General features: G+C 42.1%; 1 protein-coding gene across 3 annotated transcripts in view; it reads left to right on the top strand.

Moving 5' to 3' along the window:
- Positions 1–14,141, top strand: part of ARHGAP25 (Rho GTPase activating protein 25) — a 127,516-nt gene that overhangs the window by 57,563 nt on the left and 55,812 nt on the right. For 2 of the 3 annotated variants that reach the window (XM_043988591.1, XM_043988594.1), the window contains exon 2: positions 8,362–8,561. In XM_043988591.1, coding sequence (XP_043844526.1) covers positions 8,362–8,561 — 200 coding nt within the window. Of the gene's footprint in view, positions 1–8,003; positions 8,107–8,361; positions 8,562–14,141 lie in introns of those variants that run through there. The other variant, XM_043988592.1, reaches the window with a different exon arrangement.

Below are 14,141 nucleotides of genomic sequence, written 5' to 3'. Positions count from 1 at the left end.
TCCAAATTTTCTGTCCCTCCTTCACTTCCCCCCTCCCTGATGATAAGTAATTTGATAAAAATTATATATGTTCAACCATATAAAACATATTTTCCATATTAGTCATGTTGTGAAAGAAGAAACAAGATCAAAAAGAAAAAAAAGACATTAGAAAAACAAAGTGAAAAATAGTATGCTTCAATCTGTATTCAAACTCTATTAGTTCTTTCTTTGGATGTGGACAGCATTTTTATCATGAGCCCCTTAAAATTCAGACGCATGGTCTTGAGGCCCTGTAAATTTTCTGACACTTCTAAAGGGAAAAAGAGAAACAAATTATATTATCACCTTTTCATGACTTCAGATTAATGATATGCTGATAGCATTGTCAGCCTCTTTTGGCATTTGCAGGATTCAGTCAATCGATTAGTATTTATTAAGGACCTATTATGTGGCAGGTATTATGTTAGGTTTGGGTAATACAAACAGAGGGATTGAAATAATCCCCACTCATAAGATGCTTCCTCTCAAACGTGATGACAGTGGCTAGGAAGATGGGCTGGGTTTGGCTCAGCTCCATGTATTAGTCTTCCCTTTTTAGAGAGCTCTCCCTGGTGGGATGATAGGAAAAGATGAACTCTCATAGTTATAGCTTTGAGCAAGATCTTTGCCATTCACAGAAACTGATGACAAAATGTCAGAGCAAGGACAAACCTCACCTGGTCTACTACCCCCACATCTCCCCATTTGATGGACACAGAACTGGAGGCCCATAGAGGTGAAATAATTTCCTTAAGGTCATAGGGATAGAGACTAGACCCATGATTGGTATAGGGAAACTACCTTACCAATTCCATTTGACACCTTCTCTACTTGTCTTAGAAAGTTTCCCTGAGCATTGAGAGGTTAGGTGACTTGTCCAGGGACATGCATCTAGTATGTGTCAGCGACAGTACTTGAACCCAGGTCTTCCTGGCTTTGAGGCCTGTTCTCTATCTACTCCATCTATAACTTGCCAGGATTCAAGCCTGAGTCTTCTGAATTCTTTAACTATAAGGCATCTCATCTTTCCACTATATCATTTTTTCAGAGGGGATAGATAAGTGTGCCTGGTTGGTGAAGCCAGTAGGGTTGCTAGCTGGGCCAGCCTTCTAGGGGAGAATGAATGGGTATCTGCCCTCCATGTCCCATTTACTCAGCCAGTGCCTGAAATTGTTTTTTTTTTTTCTTTCTTTCTTTCTTTTTTTTTGCAGGGCAATGGGGGTTAAGTGACTTGCCCAGGGTCACACAGCTAGTAAGTGTCGAGTGTCTGAGACCGGATTTGAACTCAGGTACTCCTGAATCCAAGGCCAGTGCTTTATCCACTGCGCCACCTAGCCGCCCCCTGAAATTGTTTTTTACAGGAGACAAAGCCATTCAGTTGAAGATCACAGTGTCATAGGATTTAGAGCTAGAAGAAATCATGGCCATCATTTAATCCTACCTTCTCATTTTACAGATGAGGAAACTGAGGCCTAGAGAGGAAAGTGAGCTGCTCATAGGATTACACAGCTAAGCAAATTGCCAAGTGGGTATTCAGATACTGGTCTAAGCAAGTCACTTAACCTTGCCTCGGTTTCCTCATCTATAAAATGATCTAGAGAAAGGAATAGCAAATCACTCTAGTATCTTTACCCAGAAAATCCCAAACAGGGTCATGAAGAGTCTGAAACAACTGAACAACATCTGTCTCTGTCTCTGTCTCTGTCTCTGTCTCTGTCTCTGTCTCTGTCTCTGTCTCTGTCTCTGTCTCTGTCTCTCTGTCTCTCTGTCTCTCTGTCTCTCTGTCTCTCTGTCTCTCTGTCTCTCTGTCTCTCTGTCTCTCTGTCTCTCTGTCTCTCTGTCTCTGTGTCTCTCTGTCTCTCTGTCTCTGTGTCTCTGTGTCTCTGTGTCTCTCTGTCTCTCTGTGTCTCTGTGTCTCTCTGTGTCTCTCTGTGTCTCTCTGTGTCTCTCTGTGTCTCTCTGTGTCTCTCTGTGTCTCTGTCTCTCTCTCTCTGCCTCTGTCTCTCCATTACATGCAAATACAGAGGTGCAGTTAGTCTTCCTGCTTCCCTCAGGCAATATCAGCCTTTTGAGGTAGGCTGCACATCAATTTTAATTAAGAGCTTGGGCCGGATACTCTATCAGGCATCATCAGCTTACCTAATATGGCAATTCCTCTTGGTTTATTCACACAGACACTGTTGGTAGGGTTGAGGTTAAAGTACACCTTACGTGGCTTTAATTCATTTATTTGTTTATTTGTTCCAGAGCCCAGATGCATGCTGGGTGGAAAAAAGTAGTGTGCTGGTGTTTGTGCAGGATACTGAGGCAAAGGAGGTGGTGATATTGAGACAGAGGTGTCAATTTTAAAATCTATGATCTAAGCAGGAGAAAGATGGGGGAGCCTTCCCTTACAACCCCAGCCCGTAGAGACTGATGTCTTTTCCTTCTGAGACCAGATAGCCTTTATTGTTTAAAGCAGGAGTTCTTAACCTTTTTCATGGACTCCTTGGGTAGTCAGTCTGGTAAGACCAATGGCCCTCTCCTCAGAATAGTATTTTTAAATGCATAAAATAAAATGTGTAGGATTACAAAGGAAACCAACAAGATTGAAATAAGGATACACACACACACACACACACACACACACACACACACACACACACACACACATATATATATATATACATACATCCCTTTATCTATTTACTTATCTATCTCCCATCCAAGTTCATAAAGGCCTTGAAATTTAAGCATGATTCTATCTGTAGAGCTTGTGGACCCAAGGTTAGGAACCCCTAGTCTATAAACCTTGGTCATCAAGCAGCTGGTGGCGCAATGGACTGCTGGGCCTAGAGTCAGGAAGACTCGGGTTCAAATCCAGCCTCAGACACTTACTATCTGTATGACCATGAGCAATCTTAATCTTTGTTTGCCTCAGTTTCCCAAACTACAAAATGGAGACAATAATAACATCTACCTCACAAGGTTGTTTTGAGGATCAAATGAGATAACATTTGTGTTTTTAAAAAAGAAGCACTTAGCACAGTGCCTGTCTCATAGTAGGTACAATAAAAATGCTTATTCTGTTCCCTTATAGCATTCATTGAAATATGAGCATAAGTGGCCTAGTGTTAGGTATCTTTTTTTTTTTTGGTGGGGCAATGGGGGTTAAGTGACTTGCCCAGGGTCACACAGCTAGCAAGTGTCAAGTGTCTGAGGCCGGATTTGAACTCCGGTACTCCTGAATCCAGGGCTGGTGCTTTATCCACTGTGCCATCTAGCACAGTTAGTTAGGTATCTTTTTATGTCATTTATTCCTAGATGGCAAGCACCTTTAGGAAAAGACTGTGTAATGAAAGATATTCTCCCTATTCGTGAGGATATATTCTAAATAACCTCACAAATAAGGAAATTCTTCCAGATGAATTTTGTTATTTTTTCTAGCTCTACATAATATTTTTTGTAGTTTGGTATGTTAAAAGTTGTTTTTAACATGTTATTGGGGAAAACAAAATATTATTAAAAAACAAACAAGGAAAATCTCATTTATCCTAGTGAATGAAGGTTGTAGAGACCATGCTATGCAGTTGGATGGATAACCCATAGAGCTTGTTATCAGTATATGTATCTTGGGCAGACCCTGTCAATGAGTCTGCAGTAGAATGGAGCAGGAGGTACAGAGTAGGCTGAATTGTGTTTTACTTTTGTTTTTGGTGAGGCAGTTGGGGTTAAGTGACTTGCCCAGAGTCACACAGCTAGTAAGTGGTAAGTGTCTGAGGTCGAATTTGAACTCGGGTCCTCCTGAATCTAGGGCTGGTGCTTTATCCACTGCACCACCTAGCTGCCCCACTGAATTGCTTTTGAAAGTGTGCACATGGCTTTTAATGAGCCAAGCTCCCTTTAAAAACAGAGCTTTGTCTTAATATTAAGGTTTTTCTGATGATGTTCACTCTAAGTCATGGAAGAAAACAGCCTCCATAGAACTGAGGATGACCATGACTCGAAGGTTAATGTAGTGGGGCATGGTGGGTGGGTGGCAGCAAGCATCGATGGACTACAAATGAGGAGAAGTATTGGAGAAGTGATATAAAAGATGTCATGAGAGAAACATATGACTGAAAGAAAGATGGGGACTGGTCGTATAATAAGACTGAGAGATAACTAATGGGCAACCCTCCTGCTTCACTGGAAACTCTTCAGTGTAAAGACATCTCTGGGAAGATCCTCACTGAGCTGGGTGAACTTCCCTGTCCAGGTGAATCCTAGGATTTGCAGCTCAACTAGACCACAGATTTTATCTAGTACAATGACCTCATTTTGTGAATAAGGAAAGTGAGACCCAGAGAGGTTGTTACTTTTCCAAGATGGCACTGATAATAAGTGGCAGAGCTAGGTTTGAAAGCTAGGCCCCTTGGCTCCCAATCTGAGACTCTGTCTAGGGACAGAGTAGATTTCTTGCAAGATGATGAGGTTCCTAAGGCAACTAGGTGGCACAGTGGATAAAGCACCAGCCCTGGATTCAGGAGGACCCGAGTTCGAATACAGCCTCAGACACTTGACACTAGCTGTGTGACCCTGAGCAAGTCACTTAACCCTGTTTGCCTTAGTTTCCTCATGTGTAAAATAAGCTGGAGAAGGAAATAGCAAAACCACCCCAGTATCTTTGCCAAGATAACTCCAAATGGGGTGATGAAGAGTTGGACATGACCTGAACAATGACATTTTTGCTCTCTAGTACTTGAGTACAGAGCTCATGAACCCTACAAATCTTCTCTTCTTTGGGTTAACCATTCCCAGTTCCTTAAAGGGAGACTCAGAAAAGAGTAGTTGTGGACTTAAACTGATTATGTGTGAATGGGGTAGGGGGGTGTGTGAGTGGAAAGGAAGAGAAAGAGGGGAAATCCCTCCACTTTTGATTCCTCAAATGGTGATAAGGGAAAGTTAACAAAGGTGGTAGTGACTGGCAGGCCAGCTAAATTAGTTTTCTTTTTGATAGCTGCCTGACTGGGATGGGGAGTGCCCCATTTTGTCATGCCTAATTAGCAGTTGCTGAGTGGTTTCATGGTCTATGTCTTGTCTTCCATCTTTGTCTTTAAGACCTGACTCATCTGTCTACACAGAACTTTTCCTGGAAGTGTGCGGACATTATTGAATTGCAGAGATGGGAGGTACCTTGGAAATTCATCTAGCCTGTCCTCTTCATTTTATAGAAAAGGAAACTGAATCTTAGAGAAGGGAAGTGATTCATCCAAGATTATACAGCTAGTAAGTGGCACGTTTGGGAGGCACCAAGTGCAATGGTTTTGGAATCAAAGGTCCTGGGCTTGAATTCATCTCCTCTACTAACTGACTGTGTAACTTTGGTTCATCGACCTGCCTTTTTGGGCCTCAGTTGCTTCATCTGTAAAATGAGAGGGCTGAACTCAGTGACCTCTGTGGTTCCTTCCGGTTCTGAAATACTATGACTCGAACCCAGGACTTCCTACTACAGAGAGTTTCCTCTTTTCCCTAAACCACATCATCATTACATCTTCTTTGTGATTCATCTCCTCTCTGATCCATAGTGCCACTGCCTGGCACACACACACTAAGAGCTCCGTGAAGGCCTAGTGATGGACTGAATAGTTAGACCAGGGCATGTTTACCTCCCTGCTCTTTGCATGTTATTGGTCTAATTTAGATTTTACTCCTGAAGGGCAGGAAATATACTGGGGTCTGTACAATGATTGGCATGGGATCAAAGTTTATCACTTTGTCTGTTTTTGTTTTCAGGGGGGAAAAACCACTAGTAACAATGACATGTCCCTATGAGCTTGCACTTGTAAGTCAATGGGGACAACCTTGAAACAGAAAATTTGCCAAATGAAACTAAAAGGGAAAATGAACAAAACCAAGCATACAAAACAAACCCAGAAGCTTACTAGAGTCTAGGCTACATCATGGGAATCATTCCCCTGCTAGGCTGGACTGACTAACTCTATTGAATGAATCCCAGTTCTATAAAGGTCAGGGTCATTGTTTTCTTCTATTCAATCATAGGATCATAGCTTGTAGAGCTGAAAGGGACATTGGCTATCATCCAATCCAATCTCCCCATTTTACAGATGAGGAAATTGAGGATCAGAGAAGGAAGCACCTCCCTACATCACACAGCTAGTACATGGCAGAACCTGGGACTAGAGTCCAGGCCTTCTAACTACCAGCTTAATTCTCGATCCATTGTAGACACTGACTACTACTGACAGAACCTGCAAGTTCCTAGTTGGTCTCAGTCACACCTTGACCTTGACCTGACAAAATTACTGCCAGAATCCTTTTATTGAAAAGCATTCAAACTAGGGGGTTACCTACGGCAGCTCTGGCTTTAAGCCTGTCCAGTGTTGTTAAGTTAGCACTAGGTATGTCTCTTTTCCTTTCACAGCCTGCCCCAGTAGGGGTTGGGAATCATTTAGAGCAATCCATTATAAAGTCTTCTGCCCAGTATAAAGTGTTCCAGACATTGAAACTACAAATACAAATATAACAAACAGTAAGTGCTTGGGCACTGAAGAAGATATAAAATTTAGATGACTCAGTCTCTATCATCATCATCTTCTTCTTCTTCAACATCATCATCACCACCACTCATGCTTATAGCACTTTTGGGGCCACTAGGTGGTACAGTGAGCCTGGAGTCAGGAGGACCTGAGTTCAAATGTGGCCTCAGACAATTACTAGCTGGGCAAATAAATCACTTAACTCTGTTTGCCTCAGTTTTCCCCTCTGTAAAATGAGCTGGAGAAGGAAATGGCAAACCCTTCCAGGATCTTTGCCAAGAAAACCCCAGATGAGTTCACGAAGAGTCAGACACAACTGAAAGAAACATGCTGTCTCTTTTGATCCCCTACTAGGGAGATGGTACCAACCCAGATAACAATGATGAACAATGTTATATGATAAGTAAATTAAAGAGGTAAAAATCAAAGTGCTAAATGAGGTCCAAAAAGAGAAGATTTGCTGACCTGAGTTGTGTCTGGCACATAGTAGGCCCTTTAATAAATACTTGTTGATTTGGTTGACTTTGAAGGAGGGATAGGAATTCAACACTTGAAAAGTTGTAAAGAGGCCTTCTCAGGCATAGGGAACAATATGAGCAAAGCCATCAAGGTAGCAATATGTAGGATGTATTCAGGGATAGTGAATAGACTGGTTTGGCTGGAAGGTAGAGTACATGGAGGGGAAATAATATGAAACAAGGGCAGGGGCTTCTAGGTGGTGCAGTGGAAAGAGCATCAGCCCTAGAGTCAGGAGGACCTGAGTTTAAATCTGGCTTTAGACATTTGACACTTACTAACTGTGTGAATCTGGGCAAGTCACTTAAGCCTGATTATCTCACTAAGGAAATAAATAAAATCTAAAACAAAAAGAAAAGAAAAGAAAAACTAGGCCCAAAAGATTGAGATGGTCCTTTGAATACCTGATGGAAGTGTTGAAATTTTTCTTGGGAGGGTACAGAGCAGCCACTAAAGACTTTTGATCAGAGGAGAGATGCATGAGAAAGATCACTGTAGTAGGGGTGTAAAACCCAGATTGGGGGGCAGGGAAGGTGAGAATGGAAGTGGGAAGACCTGTCAATAGGCTGTTGTATAGCCCCAGTGGGTGTTCATATAGGCACTCTCCCGTAAACAACAAAGCATCCCCAGACCATGTTCTTATGGGTCATTTTCTAGGACATTTCAGGAGTTAGTTTCCTTGCTTTGATTATCTGGGCAGCAGCCAAGCATTGCTGAATGGGTTCTCATGCCAGGGAGTGGTTCTGGGGTGATAGCAAGGCTAGAGAGAACACAACCCCCCTGTTCCTCTGTGGGGCTGGTTGATATGGACCGGTACTAGGGCTGCTTCTAGCTACCTCCATAGCTGCTGCGTGGGGCTCACCCCTTGCCCTCTCAGCAAAGTTTTAGTTTCTTTCTCTTGTGAGATACTCACTCCCACGCAGGAAAAAGGAAGCCTCTTTTGTCAAACGCTGCGGCCACTTCCTTTTCAAAAGCCTCCAGCCAGCTTTGCCTTCTGCAGACCAACCCGGCTGTGATCCGTAACTGGGCTGACTGTCCTCTAGAACCCAAGGTCTTATTTTTGTTTTTTAATTTTAAGCCTTGGCTTAACTACTTCTTTAGCTTTGTGCCTACTGCCCTCTCCACCCGATCCCTGAACCCAATTAAGCCTTGGGCCTGATCCAGATAAGAGTCCCCGGGCTGACAACCCAGCCCTGCTTATTCCCTGCTCCTCTGTCTGTGTTCCCTCCTGCTCTTCTGGCTGAGTATCATGAGTATCCATGCTTCATGTCCTTCAGTCAGACTGCCTCTCTCTTGCTGTCTCTAGCTCGGTCAAGGAGTGTGATGACTGGAGAGCAGATGGCCTCCTTCCATCAGCCATCCTCCCCCAATGCCCTGGAGCGGCCCCTGAAGATCGGCTGGCTGAAGAAGCAGAGGTCCATCGTGAAGAACTGGCAGCAGAGATACTTTGTGCTAAAAGGTCAACAGTTGTACTACTACAAAGATGAAGAGGATGTCAAGCCTCAGGTATGATCCTGGGGGAGTGGGGGGGGCGGAAGGTTACTTGGATACCTTCTTTAGTGGTATCTGCTATAGCATGGAAGGTCTTACACTCAGACTAGAAATTCTGGAAGGAAGTAATCCCCCCTTCACGCTTTCCAGATTTGTAAATCAAAGTGCAAAGAGGGCAAAATGACATGTCACAGAGAGAAGAGAAGCATTTATTAAGCACCTTTAGGGTGGGCCAAAAGTCCTGAAGAGGTTTCAATATTTAATAACTCCTTTTTTCTTGTTTTTAATGTATAATAACATGGCATTATATACAGTATATATAGGAAATGAATTTATATTATATATGAAAAATAAAATCTCATAAATGGTGAAAAATAAGGAAAAGATAATTTTCAAAAAGTTATTAAAACATTGTGACCCTGTATTGTGTGCCAGGCACTGTGATAAATAACTCACATATTTTATTTTATTTGATCCTCAGAACAACCTTATCAGGTAGAGGCTACTATTATCCTAATTTTATAGTACTTAGCACAGTGCCTGGGATAGAGTAGGTGCTTAATAAGTGTTTATTGATTGAGATAGAGGTTAAGTGACTTGCCCACAGTCAAACAGCTATTAAATATATGAGGTCACATTTGAACTCATGTCTTCCTTATGCTAATCCCAGGATTCTGTCCCTTGTGCCACTTGGAAGGAAGGAGAAGCATCAGGATGAAAGTTTGGGAACGTCTAACCACAGCTTTGAGTCATTTCAGTAGTAGTGGGGCTTAATGTGATAGCTGAAGAGAACACAGGATCCTAGGATTTTGAGCAGGATGGGACTTTAGAGATAATTTAATCCATGGATTCTTAACCCAGGGTCTGTGAACTTTTAAAAATACAGTTATATCAATAGAGTTGGTTTCCTTTGTAACACTGTTTATTTTATTTTGTGCCTTTAAAAAAACATTCTGAGAAAGGGTCCATAGGGCTTCAGGAGACAGCTAATGAAAGGGTTGAGTGCCCCTGATCTAGTTTAATTCCCTTATCTTACAGAGAAGGAAACTGAGGTTTACAGAAGGGAAGGTCTAAGGTCACAAAGATAGTAAGCAGCAGAACTGGCATTAAAACCATGCCCTCGTGACTAAGTCAGCGTTCTTCCTATACCCCTCACATTGTTAGCTGGTAGATGTGGGTGGTAGGAGATTAAATTTAGGTCTTGATCCTACATTTTTGATTGCACCCATGATTTCTCCATGTGTCTTTTAGCACCAGCTTCAGTTCTCATAGGTTCTATCGGACCACAAAACGTGACTCCCATGAATTAGGTAGTGCTTCTTAACTACTGGCTAGTGCTGGTCAAGGTGAATCTATGCATAGAGGAAGAAGAAACTAGACAGGACAACAAGGCTTGGCAACTAACTAGAGCCTAGAAAAGCCTGGGAAGGGAGAGAAAGAGAGGAAGAAAGAAAAAAAAAGATAATTTTAGAAAGAGGATAGTTCTCTTTAAATCCAGATAAAGGAACTGAAAGTGAGTCTGTTCACCCACATGCCCAGGCCATTTTGAAGTTGCCTAGTTAAAAAATAATGACATCTGGAGTTGCACCAGTGTTGGGGGAAGGGCAAGAGAAGTTCAGGCCTTCAATGATGACTTGCAAAAGGGCTGGGCATAGATACAGTCCCACCATACAACCCACGCCTCCCCACTTACATGATTTAACCTGGTTTTTGGAAAAAGTGTCGGATGCAGTCAGGAGGTCTGGATTTGATTTCTTTCCCTCACTAGGCCTCAATTTCCTCACCTCTAGAGTGGGGATAATAATCTTCTTACTGCCCCATTTCACTACTCCTCTTCATACTTCTTGTGCTTTGTAAATCCTAAGGAACCAATAGAAATGGTTGTCGTTATGATTATTTTTGTTGCCATTCTTCCCTTTCTCCATGAAGAAACTGGATGACATTTAAGAAAGAGGGTAAGACCATTCCCCAGATTAGAAGAGGTACAGTAATCCCCGCTGAGGCTAACTGAAACTAAGAAAACCCTCATGGAGATGGTTCTGAGTGGGAGAGGTCAGAGCTGGTCCCTTTTCCCATTGAGGGGATTTCCTTACAGGTGATAACAAGGAGCCATGAGGAAAACTTAGCAGAGGGCCAGAAAACTGACTTGTAAGCAAATGTTCCAGGTGGGAAGGGAAACACTATAATTATGAATTAATTAGTCAATTAATTTGAAAAGCTTTTATGGGTGCTGTGGGACTATGTTCAAGGTTCTCATCTGTTTTAGCTATTAGCTGAAAACATCTTAGGGTATTAACCTTCATGAAGTTTTTGCATTCTAGTGGGTTATTCGCAAATTGGGCCTTAAAGCACAAATCTCTGACCAGAATTGCAAGCCCACTGAGATGCAGTGGAAGAGGTAGTTTTGTACAAAGCTGGTTACCCATAGCTCCTAGGACAATGCCACGTAAGTGGGCTGCTGGTCTGAGCAGTCCTTCTGGCTAGTGCATGCCATTTTTTCAGCTCTCATAATAGAAACAGGGATCACAGAAGTCAGGAGTCAGGGAAACTGATGCTCAGGATGAAGCAGCATGGTGTCTCTCGAGTGAAATATCCTCCTTATGGTCTGTCTGAAAAGAGTGGAAAGAAGACTAGGAAAGATTGTAGAGAAGATTTCCCGTGTGGGTACAGGCTGGACCTTCCAACTCTGAGATTCCAGGATTCTATGAAAAAGAGAGAGAAGAGGGGCAGCTAGGTGGCACAGTAGATAAAGCACCGGCCCTGGATTCAGAAGGACCTGAGTTCAAATTCAGCCTCAGACACTTGACACTACCTATGTGATTCTAGGCAAGTCACTTAACCCTCATTGCCTTGTTAAAAGCAAAAAAACAAAAACAAACAAAAAAAGAGAGAGAAGAGAAGAAGTAAGGGAGAAATGAAGGAAATGGATCAATAGCTCAGACATCATGATTACAGGGTTCCATTCTCAGATCTATGTGAACCCGGGATGGGGAGGGAACTAATTCACCCTGCTGCTCAGCTACTGGCCTCTCTGTTATTAGAAATTCAGGGCCTGGGCAGCTAGGTGGCATAGTGGATAGAGCACTGGCCCTGGATTCAGGAGGACCTGAGTTCAAATTTGGCCTCAGACATTTGACACTTAGTAGCTGTGTGACCCTGGGCAAGTCACTTAACCCCGATTACCTCACCAAAAAATAAAAAAAAATAAAAAAGAAATGCAGGGCCAAAGTCATATATCAAGTGCTTCCTAAATGTTTAGTTAATCAAATCAGAATCTTTGCCTCTGCCTTCATGTAGATCATAGAAAGATACCTGATAATAAGACTGACAAATCATAGAATCATAGAAACAAGTGTTTAAAATTGAAAGGGGCCTTGGAGATTGTCATTCAGAATCTCTATTTCATAGATGATAGATTACATTGTTGCAATACCTGAAGATTACACAATTTATTATGTGAATTGTCTCATTTTTTACTCATGAAACAGGTAGGATAAATTTTATTCTCATTCTAATCTTACTAATGTATAGATCTGGTCATTTCTCTCAAAATCCCAGAATCCAAAGGCATCTCAGGTGCCATCTAGCTCAACCTCCAGCTGCCTCCAAATCCCCTCTTTAAGATACTCAAATGATAATTGCAAACCTTTACATGCTCTACAAATGTCATCTACTAAGTGCTTTAAATTTGTTGTTCAGTTGTTTTCAGTCATGACTGATTCTTCATGACCCCATTTGGGGTTTTCTTGGCAGAGATTCTGAAGTGGTTTGCCATTTCCTTCTCCAGCTCATATGACAGATGAAGAAACTGAGGCAAACAGGGTTAAATGACTTGCTTAGGATCACACTGCTAGGCCAGATTTGAACTTGGGTCTTCCTGACTCCATGCCTGGTGCACTGCACCACATAGCTGCCCCTGTGCTTTATACACACGATCTCATTTGAAGACCAGTCTTCATTCAGCCTTAGTTTGAATACCTCTAGGGAGGGGAAACCCTCCTTTTTCTGGAGGCAGACCAATCTACTTTTAGATAATTGACCTCATGAGCAAGATTTTGTCCTACATCTAACCTAAGGTGGCCTCTTGGCAACTTCTCCCCTTTGTTACTTGTTTTGCCCTCTGTAGTCAAGCAGAATAGGCCATTCTTTTTTCCACTTCAGAGTTCTTCAAATAGTTAGCCATAGCCAATACACACCCTCTAAGTTTTCTCTCCTTTGGGCTCTAAATTTCCTTCAAGTTCTCTCCATAGGGCACAAATCTGAGGCCCTTCACAATTCTGGTTGCTTTATTGATGTTCACCAAATTGCAAATGGGCTTTCTAAAATGTGGTGCCCAGGGGCAGCTAGGTGGCACAGTGAATAGAGCACTGGCCCTGGAGTCAGGAGTACCTGAGTTCGAATCCAGCCTCAGACACTTAATACTTACTAGCTGTGTGACCCTGGGCAAGTCACTTAACCCCAATTGCCTCACTAAAAAAACAAAAAACAAAAAACAAACAAAAACAAAAACAAAAATGTGGTGCCCAGCCCTAAATAGGATACTCCAGATGGGTTCTGATAAGGGCAGAGTACAGCCGTACTCTTTCCTCCTCTTAGTTCAGTTTGGGATTACATAGTGGCTGCTACACTTTTGACTCATATTGAGCTTGCAATCCACTAAAATCCCCAGATATTTTCCAGATCTAGCCATATCCTCTATCTTGTATTTGGGAAGCAGACTATTTGAATCCAACTATATAACTGTACAGTGGCCTCTATTAAGCTTCATTTGGTCCAATGTCTGGGTCCTTTTGGGTCTTGACTTTTCCCTTTAACATGTCAATAATCCTTCCCATCTTTGTGGCTTTGTCCAATGCACATTCAAAAATATTAATAATGGCTATCATTTACATAGTGCTTCAAGGGTTACAAAGAACTTTACATTTAATATCTCATTCAATCTTCACAATAGCCTTGAGAGTTAATAATAATGATAATATTTCATGTTATTATTATAATTTATAAATGTGTCTGGCACTGTGCTAAGTGTCTTATAAATATGATTTCATTTGATCTTCCCATGAACCTGGGTAAGTCACTTTGCCCTGTTTGCCTCAGTTTCCTCATCTGTAAAATGGACTGGAGAAGGAAATGGCAAACCACTCCAGTATCCTTGCCAAGAAAACCCCAAATGGGGTCACAAAGAGTTGGACATGACTGAAATGATTGAATGACAACCACTGGTAACCTTATCTAGAGCCTTGAGCTCTGAGGCCCTATCCCAGACAACAAAGGATACAAGATTAGTCTGCCATAACCAGATCTTGTTGAAGCTATGATAGTTCTGTTGATCACTGCATCCTTTTCTAGATGCTTACAGTCACTTTAATGATACTTCTAGAATTTTGCTAGGAGTGAATGATAAAAAATTTATTAATTGGTTACTATATGCCAAGCACTGTGCTAAGTGCTAGAGATAAGAGAAAAGTAAGAGAGTCCTTCATTTCAAGGAGCCCCCTTCCATGCTAGTTGGAAAAAATAGCACATATCAGAGGCTTCAGGTGCAGGGACGATGGGAAGACCTAGTGTTACTTAGAGTTCAGTGGCAAGGCAGAT

The sequence above is a fragment of the Dromiciops gliroides genome, chromosome 2 (genome assembly GCF_019393635.1).
Source record: "Dromiciops gliroides isolate mDroGli1 chromosome 2, mDroGli1.pri, whole genome shotgun sequence".
In the NCBI taxonomy this organism is placed as follows: Eukaryota; Metazoa; Chordata; class Mammalia; order Microbiotheria; family Microbiotheriidae; genus Dromiciops; species Dromiciops gliroides.
The sequence above is the reverse complement of the archived record's forward strand: the minus strand, read 5'-3'. Positions and strand labels throughout refer to the sequence as shown.